This window comes from Oratosquilla oratoria, chromosome 1 (assembly GCF_046742065.1).
Source record: "Oratosquilla oratoria isolate Oo_2021 chromosome 1, ASM4674206v1, whole genome shotgun sequence".
Taxonomy (NCBI): domain Eukaryota; kingdom Metazoa; phylum Arthropoda; class Malacostraca; order Stomatopoda; family Squillidae; genus Oratosquilla; species Oratosquilla oratoria.
Window position 1 is genome coordinate 116,412,872 of NC_134777.1, and position 20,000 is coordinate 116,432,871.

Consider the following 20,000-nt stretch of genomic DNA (forward strand, 5'->3'; position numbering starts at 1 on the left):
TCCACCCACTCCCCCTCCACCCACTCCCCCTCCACTTACTCCCTCTCCACCTACTCCCCCTCCACCACACCCATCACCCCCTCCACTCACTCCCCTTCCCTCCACTCCATCCCCTCGTTCTCTTCAGTCATTCCTCCTTCCCTCATTCCCCTCACCCACTCCCTTTCATCCACTCCCCTCCCCTACTCCCCTCCATCCTTCCTCTCCACTCCCTTCCCTCCACTCCCCCACTGCCCCTCTTCCTTGACTCCCTCCCACTCCCTTCCCCAACTCCCCTTCCCTCACTCCCTTCCACCACTCCCCTCCCCCCACTCCCCTCTACCTTTCCTCTCCACCCTTCCTCCCACTCCCTTCCACTACTCCCCCACTGCCCCTCCTCCTCGACTCCCTCCCACTCCTTTCCCCCACTACCCTCCCCTCACTCCCTTCTACCACTCCTCTCCCCTCACTCCAATCTACCTTTCCTCTCCACCCTTCCCCCCACTCCCTTCCACCACTCCCCCACTGCTCCTCTTCCTCGACTCTCACTCCCTCCCACTCCCCTCCCCCACTTCCCCTCCCCCACTGCCCCTCTTCCTCGACTCTCACTCCCTTCCACTCCCCTCCCCCCACTCCCCCCCACTCCCCCTCCACGACCCGAAAGGTCTTCGGCGGTCAAGAAGGACTCGCCGCCGAGGCCAAGTTCGTCTTGTTTTCAAGAAGTTATATTCCCTCCTCCCCCCAACCTCCCCCCCACACTTCCCCTTCCCCCCACCTTCCCCCCCTCTCTCTCTCTCTCTCCAAAGCTTTCCCCCTCTCTCCAGACCTCTCCCCACCTTCCGACTCTCTCTCTTTCCAAAGCTTTCCCCCACCTTCCCCCTTCTCCCACCTTTCCCCCTCTCTCCAAACCTCTCCCCACCTCTCCCCTTCTCCCACCTTCCCCCTTCCCCACCTTCCCCTTCCCCACCTTCCCCTTCCCCCACCTTCCCCCTTCTCCCACCTTCCCCCTTCTCCCACCTTCCCCTATCTCCCACCTTTCCCCCCTCTCCAAACCTCTCCCCACTTCGCCACCTCCCCCCTTCCCCACCTTCCCCCTTCCCCCACCTTCCCCTACCTTCCCCCTTCCCCCACCTTCGCCTACCTTCCCCCTTCCCCTACCTTCCCCCCTCTCTCCAAACCTTCCCCCTCTCTCCAAACCTCTCCCCCACCTTCCCCTTCCGTACCACCTCCCTCCTGTCTACAACCCCCATCCACCTTCCCCCCACCCCACACAGGACTCGAACTCGGAACGGCTAGAGAAATCGAGTCCCGTCCGGTTTCGGACCCGAAGAAGAGGCGACCGGATTGTCTCCAGTGTTGCTGATGGGAATTTCTTAACAGCCTCCCCCCCCCCTCCACCATCTTACGCACACTCTCCACCTTTCTTCTTCTTCTTCTTCTTCTTCTTCTTCTTCTTCTTCTTCTTCTTCTTCTTCTTCTTCTTCTTCTTCTTCTTCTTCTTCTTCTTCTTCTTCTTCTTCTTCTTCTTCTTCTTCTTCTTCTTCTTCTTCTTCTTCTTCTTCTTTGTCTTTTTTGTGGTTTCTTTTTTCTCGTCTTTTTCTTTTTTCTTCTTTTCTATTTTCTTCCTTTTCTCTTTCTTCTTTTTCTTCTTTTTTTCGTCTTTTTCGTGGTTTCTTTTTACTCTTTTCCTTTTTTCCTCTTTTCTATTTTCTTCTTTTTCTTCCTTTTTCTTCCTTTTCTTTTTCTTCTTTTTAGTTTTTCTTTTTCTTCATCTTTTTCTTGTTTCTCCCCTCCTTTTCTTCTTCATCTTTTTATTCATATTTTTCTCATTTTTCCTTTTCTTTTTCTTTTTCATTCCTTCTACTTCTATATCTAGTTTTTGTTCTTCCTCTATAAGGATGATTTGTATTACCATATGCCGAAACATCAGTTCTTCTTTGTCCTTCAGGATCCTTAAGAATCCTTCAGGTCCCTTCACGATCCTTTAGGATCATTCAGAATCCTTTAGGTCCCTTTAGAATCCTTCAGGGATCTTTAGGATATTTCAGGATCGCGCAGGGTCTTTAGAATTCTTCACGATCCTTCAAAATCCTTTGAAATCCTTCACATTCCTTCAGAAGCCTTCATTGCCCTTCAGGATCCTTCTCTGTTCTTCAGTGTCCTTCAGGATCTCTCATGTTTCTTCGGGGGCCTTCATTATCCTTCGGAATCCTTCAGGGTCCTTTAGGATCCTTCAAAATATTTCATGTTTCTTCAGGAACGTTCATTGTCCTTCAGGATCCTTCTCTGTTCTTTACGTTCCTTCAGGAGCCTTCATTGTCCTTCAGGGTTCTCCTTTGTCCTTCAGGATCCTTCAAAATCCTTCAGGGTCCTTTAGGATCCTTCAAAATCTTTCACGTTCCTTTAGGGTCCTTCAGGATCCTCCTTTGTCCTTCAGGACCCTTCTTTGTCTTTCAGGGTCCTTTAGGATCCTTCAAAATCTTTCACGTTCCTTCAGGAGCCTTCATTGTCCTTCAGGATCCTCCTTTGTTCTTCAGGATCCTTCTTTGTCTTTCAGGGTCCTTTAGGATCCTTCAAAACCTTTCACGTTCCTTCACGAGCCTTCATTGTCCTTCAGGATCCTCCTTTGTCCTTCAGGATCCTTCTTTGTCTTTCAGGGTCCTTTAGAATCCTTCAGAATATTTCACGTTCTTTCAGGAGCCTTCATTGTCCTTCAGGATCCTCCTTTGTTCTTCAGGATCCTTCTTTGTCCTTCACGGTCCTTTAGGATCCTTCCCTGAGTAAGAGGAGTTGCAGGAATTCGCATCAAACTCCTTCAAATATCCTGTCGGGGCCGAACGACCATCCAGATCGAGTTTTATCGACCCACGAAGACCCGGAGAGCCCTTCCCGGATATAAGGTCTTCTGGAAACCTCGTGGAAGAACCCGAAGCTGGGGTGGGTTGGGGGGAGTTCCAGTTTTATCTTTTCGGTTTGTAAAAGAACCCAGAAGGTTCGTCACGAAGTCTATTCGAAGTTAAAAAAAAAAAAAAAAAAAAAAAAAAGGGACGGAGAAGGGGGGGGGGATTAGGTTTTATTTCTCGCCCTTCTCTTCCTCGACGGTCGAGTTCGTTTTTTTTTTTTTTTTTTTTCTGACGTAGGTCCTACTTGAATTTTTGAGTTATGGAACATGGTTGTCTGCTCGTCCCCCTCCGAGAGTTTTCTCTCTATCTCTACTCTCTCCCTCTCGTCAACTTTGGCGCAGAGGGTCTAGTCTAGGTCAGTAGCATAACCACCCACACTCTCTCCCTTCCCCTCCATCTACTTCGTCCCCTTTTGGGTCCAGATTTCTCTCCCCAGCTGACTAAAATAGTCCGGAAGAGATGGAATGAACATACAAATCGATTTTTTTTTTTTTTTTTTTTTTTCGTTCTTCGGCGGACCTTTTCCGAAGTACCTGCACGTCTTCTTCCTCGAAGGAAGCATTCTTCTCCTTACAGGACGCTCAAGGGAGAGTGACCCTCGAGGTGCGCGGAGTGGATGTCCAAGTGGCACAAGAAGTACCGACGAAGGGCCTCCAGAGGCTCGGCCTCCGAGTCCCACTCGGATCAGAGCACCTGATCCTTTGTTATGGAGGGGCGTGGCCTCGTGGCTCCTGAGACCCAAGACATCTGAAGAAGGAAGGAGGAAGCAGAAGGACTTGGAGGTCGTGGGAAGAAGACGGTCACAGGAGGAGGAGGGAGGAGTACGAGGAGGAGGAGAAGGAGGAGAGGGAGGAAGAGGTCTTCTTCCTGGCAAAAGACTTAGGCCATTGAGGTTCATTCCAGAAGCTTTTAATTCAATGTTTGTCTTCTTATGTTTTGCTGTTCTTTGACCTGGAAAGGTCCTCAGCACTGGATAGAATCGTCAGGCATCCATTGATAACTGTCACTAGATTTCGGTTATTGGCCCCACTTGTGAAACTCGAAAAGCCCCTAAGGGACCCCAAGCTCGAAAACTACGGTAGTACCAGAAGGTAAACAAGAGAGTTTTTTCTTCAAGAAGAAAAAAAGAAAGAGCTGTAGGACAAGAACCTGAGACCCTTTGAAGAAAAAGGAGGAGGAGGAGGAGGAGGAGGAGGAGGAGGAGGAAGGGGTGAGGAGCATACGCCAGGAGGCACGTAGCTGCCCTTTGAAGAAGCAGCAATATAAATTCATGCAAATTTGTCATGCAAGGGGAAAAGAGATGGTGAAACGTCACTCGATCTATTGTCTGGGCGTCGGGAGATTGGGAGACGAAGAGGACGGGTGTCCTCTTAGGGGGGAAGAGGATCCTCTGGGAGAAAGAATGAGGTCTTGGAATTCACTGAAGGAGGCAGAGGAAGAGGAGGAGGAGGAGGAGGAGGAGGAAGATGGTGGAGGAGGAAGAGGACACAAGCTAGTGTCAAAAGAAAAGTAAACTTCCCTGAGATGAACACAGAGAATGCATGAGAGAGAAGAACGAGGAGAGAGAGAGAAATAAGGGAGCATAAGAGAGAAGAATTAGAAAAGAGAGAGGAGGAATGAGAGGAAGAGATGAATGCATGAGAGAGGATGAGAAAAGAGAGAGAAAGGAGGAAGAGAGAGCACGGAGAATGCATAAGAGAGAAGAACGAGGAGAGAGAGAAATAAGAAAGGGAGCTTAAGAAAGAAGAATTAGAAAAGAGAGGAGAAATGAGAGGAAGAGGTGAATGCATGAGAGAGAAGGGAGGAAGATAGAGCGGAACGAGGGAGGGCAGAGGAGAGGGAGAATGAGAAAGAAGAACGAGAAAAAAGAGAGAAAGAGAGAGAGGGGAGGAGAAAAGAGAAGGAGGGAAGGCAGGGTCGTTCCAGCAGCTGCACAAGAAAGGTTTACTGGACTGGGTCACGCCCCCTTCTGGACTCTCCATTGTATCCAAGTTCGGAGCCACACCCACGATCTCGACCCTGCGACTTCGGGGGGAAAGACTTCTGTGACGTGGTTTATGGTTTTCGAGGTTTTGAGTTGTTCTTGAAAGTCGGCACGAGCGTTAGTGATGAGTGGCTTTTTTATGCAATTATCCTCAAATTGGCGTTTTCTATCTTTTATGGCAAGTGTCTTGAAAATGGTGATCTCTCTCTCATTCTCTCTCTCTCTCTCTCTCTCTCTCTCTCTCTCTCTCTCTCTCTCTCTCTCTCTCTCTCTCTCTCTCTCTCTCTCTCTCTCTCTCTCTTTGTCGCGAAGATGTGCCCCAGTATCAGTTAAAGGATCTTGTTCTTATGAATTGCTATTCTTTAACTTCCTACTATCCACTCCCTAAAATTAAATTGTATCACTAAGCATCCACTAACTACCGCTAGTTCCCTGTCTGTACGCCCCACTAGAGCACTCTGCGACCCTTGGGTGTCCAAAGACCCGAAATGAAGAACTCGCGACCTACACGACGAAGGCGTCGACGAAGTAAGTCAGAAACTTCTTCGTCACCAGGAGCTCGTCAGGGCGGGAACGGGATTCTGGGAGTGTCCGTTTACTGAGGCGAAGAAGGAGGGGGAAGAAGAAAAGGAGGAAGAGGAGGAGGAAGAGGAGGAAGTGATGAGGAGTAAGAGTTGAGGAGGAGGAGGAATAGAATCGTCCTGAGGAGAGGACCCGGTTCCTCGTCGGAAAAGAGCTAACTACCTCGTCCTCGAAAACAACTTCGGGAGTTCGAAGGACAAGAGGGCTGAAAATTGGCCCATTCAGTCCCGAGGCTCGGTCGGAATGCCGAGTGGGATCTCACGCTCGATCGCTGGAGGAGGACGAAGAGGAGACGGAGGAGGAGGAGGAGGAGGAAGACTCGATCTGGTTGAAGGAGGAGGAGGAGGAGGCGAAGAACGCGGAGGTGGACGGGAAGTGGCACGCCCTTCGCCTCGCTTCGCCTCGCTTTGCCTCGCTCCGATTAGTAACTGTCCTCGAAGAAAGAATCTCTCTCTCTCTCGCGGACGTCTTCGTCCGGGAGGAAGATCCTGCCCAGAAGGAACCAAGAGGTCCTAAGTGAGAAGGATCGTCCCTTCTTATCCACCTCCATTACCGACCGACTCTCTCTCTCTCTCTCTCTCTCTCTCTCTCTCTCTCTCTCTCTCTCTCTCTCTCTCTCTCTCTCTCTCTCTTATCCCACCACTCATCCCTCCTGTCCCTCATTTCTTCCCTCCTCCTCTATGACATCCTCCTCCTCCTCCTCCTTCACGAACACCTCCTCCTCCGCATCATCTTCCTTCTCTTCCTTCTCATCCTCCTCCTCTTCCTTCTCTTACTCCTCTTCCTTCTCCTCTTCCTCCTTTTCCTTCTCCTGTTCTCCTCCTCCTCTTCCTTCTCTTCCTCCTCCTCTTCCTCCTCTTCTCCCTTCTCTTCCTCCTCTTCTTTCTTCTCCCTCCTCCTCCCTGTCCTCCACCTCTTCCCCGTCCTCCTCCTCCTCCACGTCCTCCCCCCACGTACTCCTTGACCTTTACACAACTCACCTCTTCCTCGAACTCCTCCTCCTCCTCCTCCTCCTCCTCCTCTTCCCGAAGTAAACGAGTCTCAGGTTACTTGAGGCTTCTGCCCGCCCGTCCTCTCCACCGAACTTGGGGCCGCCCCGAACTCGATGTTTGTTCCGCCACTTCCAACATCCGCTCACTGGTTCCTCTCCTCCTCCTCCTCCTCCTCCTCCTCCTCCTCCTCCTCCTCCTCCTCCTCCTCCTCCTCTTCCTCCTCACCCTCCTCCTCTTCTTCCTTCTCGTCCTCTTCCTTCTCGTCCTCTTCCTCCTCCTCCTCCTCTTCCTCTTCCTCTTCTCGTCCTCTTCTTCCTCCTCCTCCTCTTCCTTCTCCTCTTTTTCCTCCTCTCCCTCCTCTTTCCCTCCCTTCTCCTCCTCCTCTTCCTTCTCCTCTTCTTACTCCTCCTCTCCCTCCTCGTCTTTTCCTCCCTCCTCGTCTTTCCCTCCCTCCTCCTCTCCTCCTTTTCTTTCTTTTTCTCCACTCGACCTCCTCCCCTCTCCTCCCCTCCCCTCCCCCATCTCGCATCCCTTTCCATCGACATCAGCTTCACCCCCACCCCACCCCCGGCCATCTCCCTCCGGTCTTCCCCTGGAAAGAGGCCTGGAAGAAGACCTGGAAGTCTTACGGATTCCCCTAAGGCTCTCTCTCTGTCTCTCTCTCTCTCTCTCTCTCTCTCTCTCTCTCTCTCTCTCTCTCTCTCTCTCTCTCTCTCTCTCTCTCCCTCCCCCTCTCCCTCCCCCTCTCTCCCCCCTCTCTACCTCTCCTCCCTCTCTCCTCCCTCTCTTCCTCTCTCTCTCTCTCTGTCTATCTATCTCTAGCACTGCTGAAGTGTGCAGGGACAAGGAACGCCTTGCTAGTGTAGTGGTTAGCGTCCTGACATCCCACACCTGAAGTCCCGAGTTCACACTCACGACGTGAAAAGCCTTCACCGATACTATAAACTGTTACTGCCTCCCTTGAGTAAGGGGAGGGTCTTTGTGTATGTGTGTGTGTGTGTGTGTGTGTGTGTGTGTGTGTGTGTGTGTGAGTGTGTGTGTGTGTAAGGTCACATGATTACCCACAGAAGCTTCTAGAGGTATGAACTCTCATACAAGATGGTAATTGCGTTCAATCACGTGTCCAGCACGTAGTTCTAAGACCATAGCCTTCAATCGCCACAGGAAAGAAAAGAGAGCAAAGAGAGAGAGAAGATACGAAGAAAACAAACAGGATTCTCTCGATTTTTTTTTTTTTTTTTTTTTTTTTTTTTTTTGGATGGAGGTATAAGGTCGTCCTTGAGAACTGGAGGAGCTCGCGAGAGCCATCGAAATTGCCACTGGGTCCATCATCCTGATCCTTCTTCTTACCCCCCTTCCCCCCTCCATCATCACAAGACCACTAAACCAGTATCCAATGGTTGATCTCTTTATGTTGGTGTTGGACACCAACGCCATCACCACCACCATCACTACCACCATCACCGCAATCACCATCATCACCACCACCACCCAGACGTCACGACCTTCTCTCCATTTCGAAACATAAAACGCCGAAGAATGCGTTGCAAAATGGCTTCGCGAAGTCTGACCGAGTGTCGAAGAACACTTCGAAGGTGGAGAGTCTACGCCAGAAGGTGCTGAATAGCTGCGGCCGAAGCCGTCACCTTTGCCCTATTATAACTATCGTGGGGGGGGGGCAGGTCACTGCTTGGAATCGGAGATGAGTGCGGGACTCGAACCTACCTCCAGAACATTCCCGAAAAGAACCCAACTTCCTCTTCCGACCTTTCGGAAGGTGATCGGCACCACGTTTCCTGGCCCTCCCCGGAGACTGCCGCACCATCGTGCACACTTCTCTGACTTGTCCCCACCCTCCACTACCTCTTCCACATCCATGTGACGTCACGCCTCATGGGATCTGGTGGATGACGTCAGGCAGGAAGGACCATCGAGTCTTCGAGAGCCTGAAGACCCAGAAGGTGTTGAAGACCAAGGAAGGCCTCTGAGACCGTAAACGACCATCTGGTCTTCGAAAGGCTGAAGACCCTTCCAGAAGGTCTTGAAGACCAAGGAAGGCCTCCGAGACCTGAAAGGACCACCAGACCTTCGAAAGACTGAAGACTCTTCCAGATGGTCTTGAAGACCAATGAAGGCTCTCGAGACCCGAAGGAGATCTTCGAGAGCCTGAAGAATTTTCCAGAAGGTCTTGGAGACCAAAGAAGGCTTTCGAGACCTGAAGGAGATCTTGGAGAGCCTGAAGAATTTTCCAGAAGGCCTTGGAGACCAAAGAAGGCCTCTTGAGACCTGGAAGGCCAAGTGGACAGAAGCTTGTTTGAGACGGCTGAGGCCGCTGTGTGCGAACCGGACGAAGAGGAAGTGGGGAACAAGGAGGTAAAGGAAGGAAGAAAAGAAGCCGGGAAAGTTAAGAGAAGATCTTGGAATTTGTAGAAATCGATAAAAAGAGATAGGGGGATAGAGAGAGAGAGGAAAAAGAGAGAATGGTATAGATAGAAAAAGAGAAGGTTAGAAAGAGAAAGAGGGGTAGAGTGAGAGAGAAAAAGGGATAGGAAGAAGGGTAGAGATGCAGGGGATAAAAAGAGAAGGATAGAAAAAGATATAATGATAGAAAAAGGGAGAAAGATATCTAGAGAGAAAAGAGAGAAGTAGGAGTGGGGGAGAGAAGGAGTGAGGGACGGCCAGAAGAGCAATAAAGAGTCTCCCTAAAGAGGCACTTGCTCTTTAGTTCTCTTAAAGAGAGAAGGAAAGAAAGTTGAAGTAAAACACAGAAAACTTGGACCAGCTGCACCGTACCACACTGCCAGCCTCCACATCCCTCCACTCCATAACCTGCACTCCACGCCCTCCATTTCACTCCACAATTCCTTCACCTCCACCACTAACTCCACCAGGACCAGCCAGCCGGCCTCTTGTGTGATAGACGTCATCTATCGGCCAGGAATAGAACTTTGAAGTTTGCAGCTTCTGAGAAAAGTGTGTGAGATTCTCCCAAAGCTTTGTCTTCGGTGTTGCCACATCGCTGATCATAGATTTTCTTTTCGGTTGTCAGGAAGTGTGGAAGTGAGAGAAAAAAAAAAGCGAATTAAAAAAAAAATGAAATTTAGGTTTTGACAGGAGATAGTGACAGTTAAATCCGTTAAGATAAACCGTTAAAATCGATAGAATAGATAGCGACAGTTAAATTGGTTTGAAAATATAGTGACCGTTAATTTTTTTAGGATACATGATAGATGTTAAATTATGAGAAATAAACGGTGATCGTTAAATTCGTTAAGATGGTGACCATTGAATCCATCAGTCTATATGTTAACTGTGAAATCGGTTAGAACACAGAACGATTGCTAAATTCATTTGTATAGACGGTTATCGTTAGATCGTTCAGTTCGATAGGTTAGACAACGACCGTTAAATCCGTTAAAACAGCAATAGTTAACTATATAAATACGGCGACAGTTAAAAAAAAAAGGCGATCGTTAAATCCGTTAAAATAGACGGCGACCGTTAAAAAGAACGTGACGGTTAAATCCGTTAGAATATAGATTTGAATTTGTTGAACCAAGCACTACCTAGAATAGGCGATCGAAGTGTCGAGTCATAGAAAGAGATCCACAGAGAACATAATAAAGAAGAGGATGTAATTGAGAACGAAAAAAAAAAAAAAAAAGGAAATCGAGAAAGGAAAAAGTTCGACGACATGGAAGACAAAGTCGCCTTCTCCGACTCCGGCGGAGTCGTTAAAAGTAAAGTTCGAGTCTTGAAGTCCCGCTTCTTTTCCCTGATTGGCGATTGGTGATTAGTGATTGGGTCTCGAAGACGGAGGATCGATGCCAAGGAGCTTAGAAGTCGAGTGATTGGGGGAAATTTGTGATTGGAAGAAGACCACGAATGAGATGGATTGGGTCGTTAGGGTGGGGGCAAATGATAAGTTACGGCTGTGGGGGGGTCCCCCAATCCCCCCAACCCTTCCCAATCCCCCCAATTCCCCCCCAGTTCCCCCACATAACACAAAATGTTTGAAGGGTTCCAGACTACAGGAAACTGTGTACATGTATATGTAAATGCATGTTGTATATCATATGCACACACACACACACACACACACACACACACACACACACACACACACACACACACACACACACACACACACACACACACACACACACACACACACACACACACACACACACAAGGTCCTGAAAAGGAAAGTTAGAATTCCAAGCCCGAGTTTATTCCTGACTGGTTTTGGGCAAAAGGCTTTGGGAAAACTAGTCAGGAATAAATTCGGATTTAGACTTCTGTCCTTCCTTTTCCTGACTTTATCAATCAGAACATCTCAATACACACACACACACACACACACACACACACACACACACACACACACACACACACACACACACACACACACACACACACACACACATATATATATATATATATAATATATATATATATATATGTGTGTGTGTGTGTGTGTTTGTATATAATTGTATATTAATGAAAAAATATAAATTATTGAATGTGATTTTGGTTTAAAATATCAATAAGATAGTAACAAATCAGACTTACATTTAGAAAATAAGACAAGAATATAAGAAGACAAAGAAAATTAGAAAAACAAGATATAGAAAATGGAATGAGGAAATGTGACTTTGCCAAAGTCCATACAAGCAAGTTATGTGATTTTTTTTTTATATTTAAAGTGATTGAATGATGACGAAATTTTTATCTAAGTGAGTGTTTTCATTCGAAATGTGTATCCAGCACTAAACTTAGAAAATGTTACTTAGAAAATTAAATTCTGAGCCATTCTGAGACAAAGAAATATATATTATGGAAGGTTTCTGTTGTCAGTGACATGTAACAAGTGACAAATGTGAACTGAAAATTCAGTGTTTGTATTGTGACCACGCCAGTTTCGACGCAAGACAACTGGCGACAACGCTCGTGAGGCCCCGCTTTTTTTTTTTTTTTTTTTTTTTTTTACCTGTAGTTTCAGTAACCTTTCAGTGTCCCTCACCAAAAGCTATTTATTTTCTTTCTTTTTTTTTCTTTTTCATCGTCTCAGGTTAGGAAGGACGGTGCGTGTCCCTGTGCGTGGATAACAAAGACGAGCGTGTGGCGTGTGTCCTCTCACCGTCGTCACTTATGACGTAGATCACGTGATGACGTCATATATCTGTGATTTATAGCGACGTCATAGCACCGTAATTAATTATCGTGACGTAGTGTATATATTATATATATATAAATTGTCAAAATTACTTGAAATTGACAAATAATATCCGTAGTGTTGTGATAACGAAACCCTGATACAATTAATGTATGATAGTTATCTATGAATGTGATTACCGTGACATCATAACCCAGTGACGTCATAACCCAGTGACGTCATCAACACGTCACTCCTGGCACCCACTGAAATGCTGAAGCTTCTGATGCGCCGTGGTTCCGTCCGGCTTGCCTGCCTGGGGCTCCTGGCCATCACTGCCCTCGCCTATGTATACTATTACTCCTCCTCCACTCCCACATCCTCATCCCCCCTCAACCCACTCCTCACCAAACACGCCCCCCTCAAGACTGAGGAGAGGAGGGACTTGCCCGGGGAGGATGGAGGAGGGGGAGGTGGAGGAGGAGGGGGAGGAGGAGGAGGGGAGGGCAAGGGTGAAGGGGTGAAAGGTGAGGTGGTGCTGGGGGACGAAGGGCAGGGCCAAGGGGTGCCTTCCCACCAGTGCCATGATATTGAGGCACCGCGGACAGACATCAACACCGTGGAACAGTTCCCCAAGTTCGATTTTCAGGTAAGTGGCGACCCTGACAGGGATCAGTTTAAGCCCAGTTCGAGGATTGCATTTTTTTTTTTTTTTTTTTTTTTTTTTTTTTGAATGGGGAGGGACCATCGTCGTCGTTTTCTGAGTTTGGAGATGACGTCAGCATTGCTCTGTTTATTTAACTTTTCCGATAGATGGCAGTTTCTGTGTTCGATGTCTTGTCAACAACGATGGGCATTGCGACAGACTTGTCCGGTGAGCAGAAAAATCAAAGATAATTTTTCTTCTTCTTTCCTTCTTTCCTTCCTTCTTTCCTTCCTCCTTTTCTCCCTTCCTTCCTTTCTCTCTTCCTTCCTTCCTCCCTTCCCTCCTTCTTCTCCATCTCCCTTTCTTATTTTCTCCCTTTCTCCCTTCCTTCCTTCCTTTCTTCCTTCCTCTCCTTCTCCCCTCCTTCCTTCTCCCCTCCTTCCTTCCCCCCTCCTTCCTTCCTTTCTTCCTTTCTTCCTTTCTTCTTTCCTTCCTTCCTCTCTTTTTACCTTCCTTCTTTACTTCCTTTTGTCTTCCTTTCATCCTTTCTTTTTCCTTCCTTCCCTCCCTCCTCCCTCCCTCCCTTCGTTCTTTTTTTCCCTTCATGTCTTTCCTCCCTTCCTCCCCTCCTTCCTCACTTTCTTCCTTTCCTTCCTTCATCCCTCCCTTCCTTCCTTCCTCCCTTTCTCCCTTCCTCCCTTCTTTCTTTCCTTCCTTTCTTCCTTCTTTCCTTCTTTCCTCCTTTCTCCCGCCCTTCCTTTCTCCCTTCCTCCCTTCCTCCCTTCCTCCCTTTCCTCTTTCCTTCTTTCCTTTCTCCCGTTCTTCTTTTCTTCCTTCCTTCCTTCCTTCCTTCCTTCCCTTCCTTCCCTCCTTCCATCTTTCCTTCATTTCTTCCTTTCTTCCTTCTCTTTCCTCTTCTCTTCCTTCACTTCTTCCTTCTCTCCCTCCTTCCTTCCCTCCCTCCTTTCATCTTTCCTCCATTTCTTCCTTCCTCTCTTTCTTCCTTCCCTTACTTCCTTCTTTCCTCCTTCCTTCCTCCTTCCTTCCTCCTTCCTTCCTCCTTCCTTCCTCCTTCCTTTCTCTCTTATTTATGTTTACAATTAATTTCCAAATGATGAAATCAAATCATGTAATATGAAGAACGAAAAATGTTTATTGTGAAAGGATAAAGAAAAATTACAAAGTGATTAAACAATAACATGAGTAGTTGATCAAAATCTCCGAATAAGCCTTAATGAGAGACAATGGCAGACACAGACACACAAAGACACAGACACACAGAGACACAGACACACAAAAGCACACACACACACACACACACACACACACACACACACACACACACACACACACACACACACACACACACACACATACACACACACACACAGATTTTACGTGTCTTTGTTTTATTATTTATTTGTTTATATTTATTACAAGAAAGGCTTCCATATCAGTTAGTGGACTCCGCCTTCTTTAAAAAAAAAAAAAAAAAAATCTTTTGATCTCCATCTGGGACATTTGAGCGTGAAATTTGATGAATCATACCCTTGGTCCAACTCGCTGGCCGCAGGGTTCGAACGGCCGTCACCACGACCTCCGCCGCAAGTAGCGACGCTTTAACCCACTATTTGTGTAGATAGATACAATCACGCCAATTTCGTATTTTTTGGGAATATGATAAACACAGCAAGGAATGTGATGGAAACAGTTTATAGGTTGTGTTTGTGTGTTTGTTGTTCTGTGTGTGTTTATTCTTTTCGCGCCTGGCCTTAGTATGGACTAAATGGTCTCCTGCCGTGGGGTTTTGTTAATGTGATTTACGGAAATTTATGATTACAAGAAGAAAAAAAAAGGGTGATATGCCTGGACATGTGATTTTATTATTATCATTATTATTAATATATATATATATATATATATATATATATAATATATGTGTGTGTGTGTATGTTTGTGTATGTATGTGTGTGCATATGTGTGCATGTTTATGTGTGTATGTTCACGTTTGTGTATGTGTGTGTGCATGTTTGTGTATATGTGTGCATGTTTGTGTATGTACGTGTGTACATGTTTGTGTATGTATGTGTGTGCGTGTTTGTGTACATGTGTGTGTGCATGTTTGTGTATATGTGTGCATGTTTATGTATGTGTGTTTGTGCATGTTTGTGTATATATGTACATGTTTATGTATTGTGTGTATGTGTGTGTATGTTTTTGTCTTCATGTGTGTGTGTTTGTGTGTGCACACTCATGCATGCTTCATTGCATGACAATGCTTTCACATGACCATTGAAGCCACTACTGGGCAAAGAAGGCAACCCGCATGTCTCCATTTCCATCATGACGTCATCGTTCAGCATTGCATGACGCACATGTTGCATTAGGTCGTTGCACGCATCAACATGGGTGGACATCGCCTCTATCGCTCCGGTTGACCATACCGCGTAACGAACCCTAACTCCATGACGTCATCAGTCCGTTCATCGGTCCGCGGGTCAATAAAACAGTCTGGTTTGTCTTCGATTTTTTATTTATCGTTCTCACTATTAGAGATATTTCTGATATCTGGAAGACTCCATTATTATTATTATTATTTTTTTTTTTTTTTTCAAATAAAGATTATTCCCATTGAAGAAAACGATCTGTATATCTCTGGACTGATGAGAGCCGTGAAAGTTCCTCTTCAGTTTAATAAGATCACACGACGGCAGATAGAATAAAATAGAATTTAATGTTCTTGTATACAATCTATACATTAAGCAATGAAGAATAGACGCCGGCACTACACTCCTCGATTGGTTGCACTCCTCTTTAGCCAGCAGCGCCTCCTTCTCAGTTATCTTTTTACCCGTAGCCAGTGCTTATACCCATGGGTGAAAACCGAAATATATCTGCAAAAAAAAAAAAAAAATGATAACAATAATAATTAAAATGAAATAATGATAATAAAGGCACTGATCGTGTATCGAGGATGATACAAAGTGTTGTAATTTTTATATGTTGAAAAAGTCTTGGTAACCCCCCTCCGGGCCCCCCCCCCAAAAAAAAAAGGGCACTGGGAACTCTGAGGGTTGATTACCACTTGTATGTAAAGACACTGGGAGTCTCTTCATAGTCACATCGAGATTCATGCAGGGCAAGAAAATCTCTTCTCCTCTTACGCTTCCTCCTCCATATTATCTTCTTCCTCTTCCTCCTATTCCTCCTCTTCCTCCTATTCATCTTCTATATCCTCTTTCTTCCTCCTCTTCCTCACCTTCCACTTCTCCCCCTTTTCCTCCTCTCCCTCTTCCTCCTCTTCCTCCTCTTCCACTTCTCCCTTTTCCTCCTCTCCTTCTTCCTTCTTTTCCCCCTCCCCCTCCTCTTCTTCCTCCCCTTCCCCTCTTCCTCTTTCTCCTCCTTCCCTTTCCTCCTCCCATCCTCCTCTTCCTTTTCCCCTTCCTCCCCTTCCTCCTCCTCTTCCTGTTCCTCCTCCCCTTTTCGTCTTCATCGTCCTCCTCATCTTCCTCCTCCTCCTCCTCCTCCTCCTCCAGCAACGAGTCTCGTTTACTTAAGCATGGCTAGATAGGGTACCTTGTTCATACTACCTCCATCGAAGAAGAAGAAAAAAAAAAGAGGAGGAGGAGGAAGAGGAGGCTTGTGATGAAGGGAGGCATTCTGGAAGGCGGCTATTCTTGTCTTGAAGCCTTGATTGCTTCTGTCTATCGAGGCAAGGCTGTGCCTCCTCTTTTTTTTTTTTTTTTTCCTCTTTTTTTCGCTTGTTTGTTTGTCTTTGTCCTGCCGCCTGCGTGGCTTTGCTCGCTTGGGCCGTTGTTGTTTTTGTTATTGTTGTTTTCATTGTTGTTTTAGTTTAATTAAATTTTTTATTTTAAAACACGGGTATTTGTTACGTTTAGAGATTTCGTGTTTTGTGTTAGAAATGTGATTTGAATATTTTTAAAACAATGACAGTAAATAAGAGTAATTAGATAAATAGATGAAATGAATAAATAATAGAGAAGAAATGAATAAGAGAATTATGAAAAGTATTTCACGTATCTGTAGAGGGCAAAATGTGACGTCATGGTGTGACGTGACATCATTGTGTGATGTGACGTAATGGTGTGATGTGACGTCATGATGTGATGTGGCGTCATGGTGTGATGTGACATGGTGTGACGTGACGTCATGGTGTGATGTGACGTCATATGTGACGTCCTGATGTGACGTGACGTCATGTCGCAATTTCTATTTTCTTCTTTGTTTTTCAGATGTTGCCTTTTATGTTGTCTTCGTCCTAACGAATTCGCCTGTGTCTATTGGCTCCAATTTTTTCATTGTTATTGTTGTTATTTGATGTTAGTCTTCATTTTCGTTTTATCTTCATCCTTACCACGACGACCACCACCACCACAATTGCCACCACCACCACCACCACTACCACCACCACACACCATACCATCAGCACACCTAAAAAAAAAAAAAATAATAAAAAAATAATAATATATATATATATATATATATATATATGTACATATATATATACATATATATATATGTATATTATATACATATATATATATGTATATATATATAATATATATGTATATATATATATATACTGTATATGTATATGTATGTATATACACATATATATATATATATGTATATATATATATATATATGTATATGTATATTCACTTTTGGAATTTCCACAATATTCAAAAAATGAACATCAGTTTCTTTCTGAATAACTAAAAGATGTTGAAAATAGCTGTTCACTCGCCCCCTGTTCACCTGTTCACTGTTGAACATGAACACCTCCAGCCTACGGCCAAGGCTATGGTGGGGGGGGGGCAGTTACCCCCTTTTATTCAGTTTAATTAAATGTCTGGAACTGGACAGTTTATGTGTTTGCCCCTGGAATTGTTTCCAGACCCGCCGACGTACCTTTATTCCAGGCTGTGCACCTGTGTGTGTGTGCGCACCAGTATATATGTATGTATGTATGTGTGTGTGTGTGCGTGGTGTGTTTATATATGGGCACCTTTATAAGGTTGAAAAAAATGTTTTTTTATTTGTATGTTTATTTATTTTTGTCTTGTTTGCTTCTATTTTTTTTCGTTGACAAAAACTGTCATAAAGTTTCTCATAAACGTCACTGTTATAAAAGCCTCCAGTGACATGCACGGCAGTGACTTAAAGGTATTTGTAAAAACTGAGACTTTTTTTTCCAAAAATTAAATCTCCAGGAACAAATGATAATATGACGGAAAAATATAACTTGATTTATTTAAATTTATGGTATTTACATTTATTGCAACGAATACTAATAAAAGTTCACTAATAAAATTTACAAATAAAATTTAAGTTAAAAGCTGATTCAGAGATTCACGTACTAACAAACTAAACCAAACGGGAATAAAACCCAGGAATCAAGATAAAAATTCCGGCCATCACACAAAACAACAAAGTAACAAAAAGGTGACATGGACAACACTCAGACACTGGGAAATTTTTACCTTAACTTATGGTAAACGGCAGCTTCCGCCTCAGGGAGAGAAAAAGGGGGAAAAAAAGCTTCGAATGGACTCTGAGCTGCCTTTACATAGTAACCGAGCACGAAGGTTGCCAAAAACCGCTAGGGCATGGGACTGGCAACCTAATGGCTTTAGTTAGGACACAAACATTCATAATCCTTACCTATCAATATTAAACCTATTCATAGCCTATTACAACACTTATGGGTCTAAGATCTAAACCTAAAATGTCAATGTGTATGTATATATATATATATATATATATATAATGTATATATATAAATATGTATATATATATATATATATATATATATATATGTATGTATGTATGTATATACTGTGATCCGGCAGTCACCTCGGATTGCCGGAGGAACCAAAAGCCCTTTAATTTCTGGTCAGTGAAACAAAGCGCGATGACCTTGAAATGCATAGACCTGGAGGTGTGTATAAAGACGAGCCTCCTTGGAGCCACACCGTATTTAGACAATACATACTAACAATTTAGAATAGAATTATTTAAATTTCTAAGCGACTGTTAGCGCACCCCACAGTCGTCGAGGGAAACAACGCTCAGCCTTATACGGTGGGTGTAACCTGACCACCTGAGAAGGGTTATGGTGCTAGTCGAGTTCCCAGGCCGACGCCCACATAATGTGCGACCTGAAGGGGACCGAAGAGTGTCGACATACAATGACCAGAAGGGCTGGACACTCCGAAGTACGAACATGGAGTGTGGGAACGGTGAGAAGAATATATATATATATATATATATATATGTATATATATATATATATATATATATATATATGGTGAAACGTGACATCGTACAGAAATGTTGTATGTACTTGTATGTATTCGTGTATATGTATGTTTGTATTCATCTACTATGTATATATGTATGTATATGTATAAAGGTGTATGTATATGAACGTGCGGATATAATGATGTGAATATTCTGTGCCTTGCTACATTGCTTCTGACCCAGGGTAGTGGGCGGGATACAGGGATGACCCGTCATCCATGAGGAGCTAAGAGGAGAAAGGGGAATGTGGGTGGTGGATGGGAGTGGAATGGGTGGGAGTAGGTACCTTCCTTTGACTTGGCTACCTCCCATATAAGGGAGAAAAACATTTGGTATATAGCTAGAACATGTATTTATATGTGTGTGTATGTATGTATGTATATGTGTGTATACATATGTATGTATGTACACCACCGGCTCCCCATGTAACATCTTACTCCACATGTCCCTACTCCACATCTCCCTCCTCCACCTCTCCCCACTCCACATCACCCTCCATCCATTTAATACGTCACCTTGCCCAATCAATTCAGTCAATTCCGACCCCAGCTCTATTTGTCCTCCCCCCAACCCCACCTCACCCGCCCACGCTCCTCCTGCACAGCAAACACAATTGCCAGGTTGTAACTGTACTATATTGGACGTAGACAAATACAGACGGCTGCGTATATATGAATACTGTTAATATACGTACATGGATGCACATGTAGATGTACGTGCGTGCGTACACACGGACGCCTATATGTACATGTAAGTGTAAACGCACGCACGGCCCCTCTTTACATGCAAACATGCGTATACACACACACACACACACACACACACACACACACACACACACACACACACACACACACACACACACACACACACACACACACACACACACATAGATACACACACACGGGAGTAGTTAAGGCTCACTCGTGTATATTTTTATTTATTATTATTATTATTGTTATTAATATATAATATATATATATAATATATATATATATATATATATATGTTATATATATTTTTTTATGAATTGGGGTGGGGAGCTAACAATAGCTCTTTTATTTTTAAATGATTATTCTAATAATGACGCTGAGGGGGGTCGGGGAATTGTCTCCACTTGATTGATGGATTGATTGTTTGAGAGGATTGGGGTGGGGCTGGGGGCGGGATAGAATGGTTGAAACCAACACTGACCTCTCCCTCCCACATCCCTCCTCCCCGTGTTGTCCAGATTCCCCCTCCCCCCCCGTGTTGACAAAAGTCCCCCCTCCCTCCTTCACAAGCTCATTAAAATCTTCAGGGGTAAACCTGAATAAAGTAATTATAGTACTCCCCCTCTCCCCCCTCCCCTTCTCCCCCCTCCCCTCTCTCCCACCCTCCCCGGGGTAAAGAAGAATCTTGTCCTCTTTCCGGGAAGGCCAATTGTCCTCCCACA

General features: G+C 45.0%; 1 protein-coding gene across 1 annotated transcript in view; it reads left to right on the plus strand.

The window, feature by feature from the left end:
- alpha-Man-IIb (alpha-Mannosidase class II b) overlaps positions 1–20,000 on the plus strand; it is a 974,199-nt gene that overhangs the window by 295,392 nt on the left and 658,807 nt on the right. Inside the window, exon 2 of the mRNA XM_076184713.1 lies at positions 11,512–12,244. Coding sequence (XP_076040828.1) covers positions 11,867–12,244 — 378 coding nt within the window. The 5' untranslated portion in view covers positions 11,512–11,866. The remainder of the gene's footprint in view (positions 1–11,511; positions 12,245–20,000) is intronic.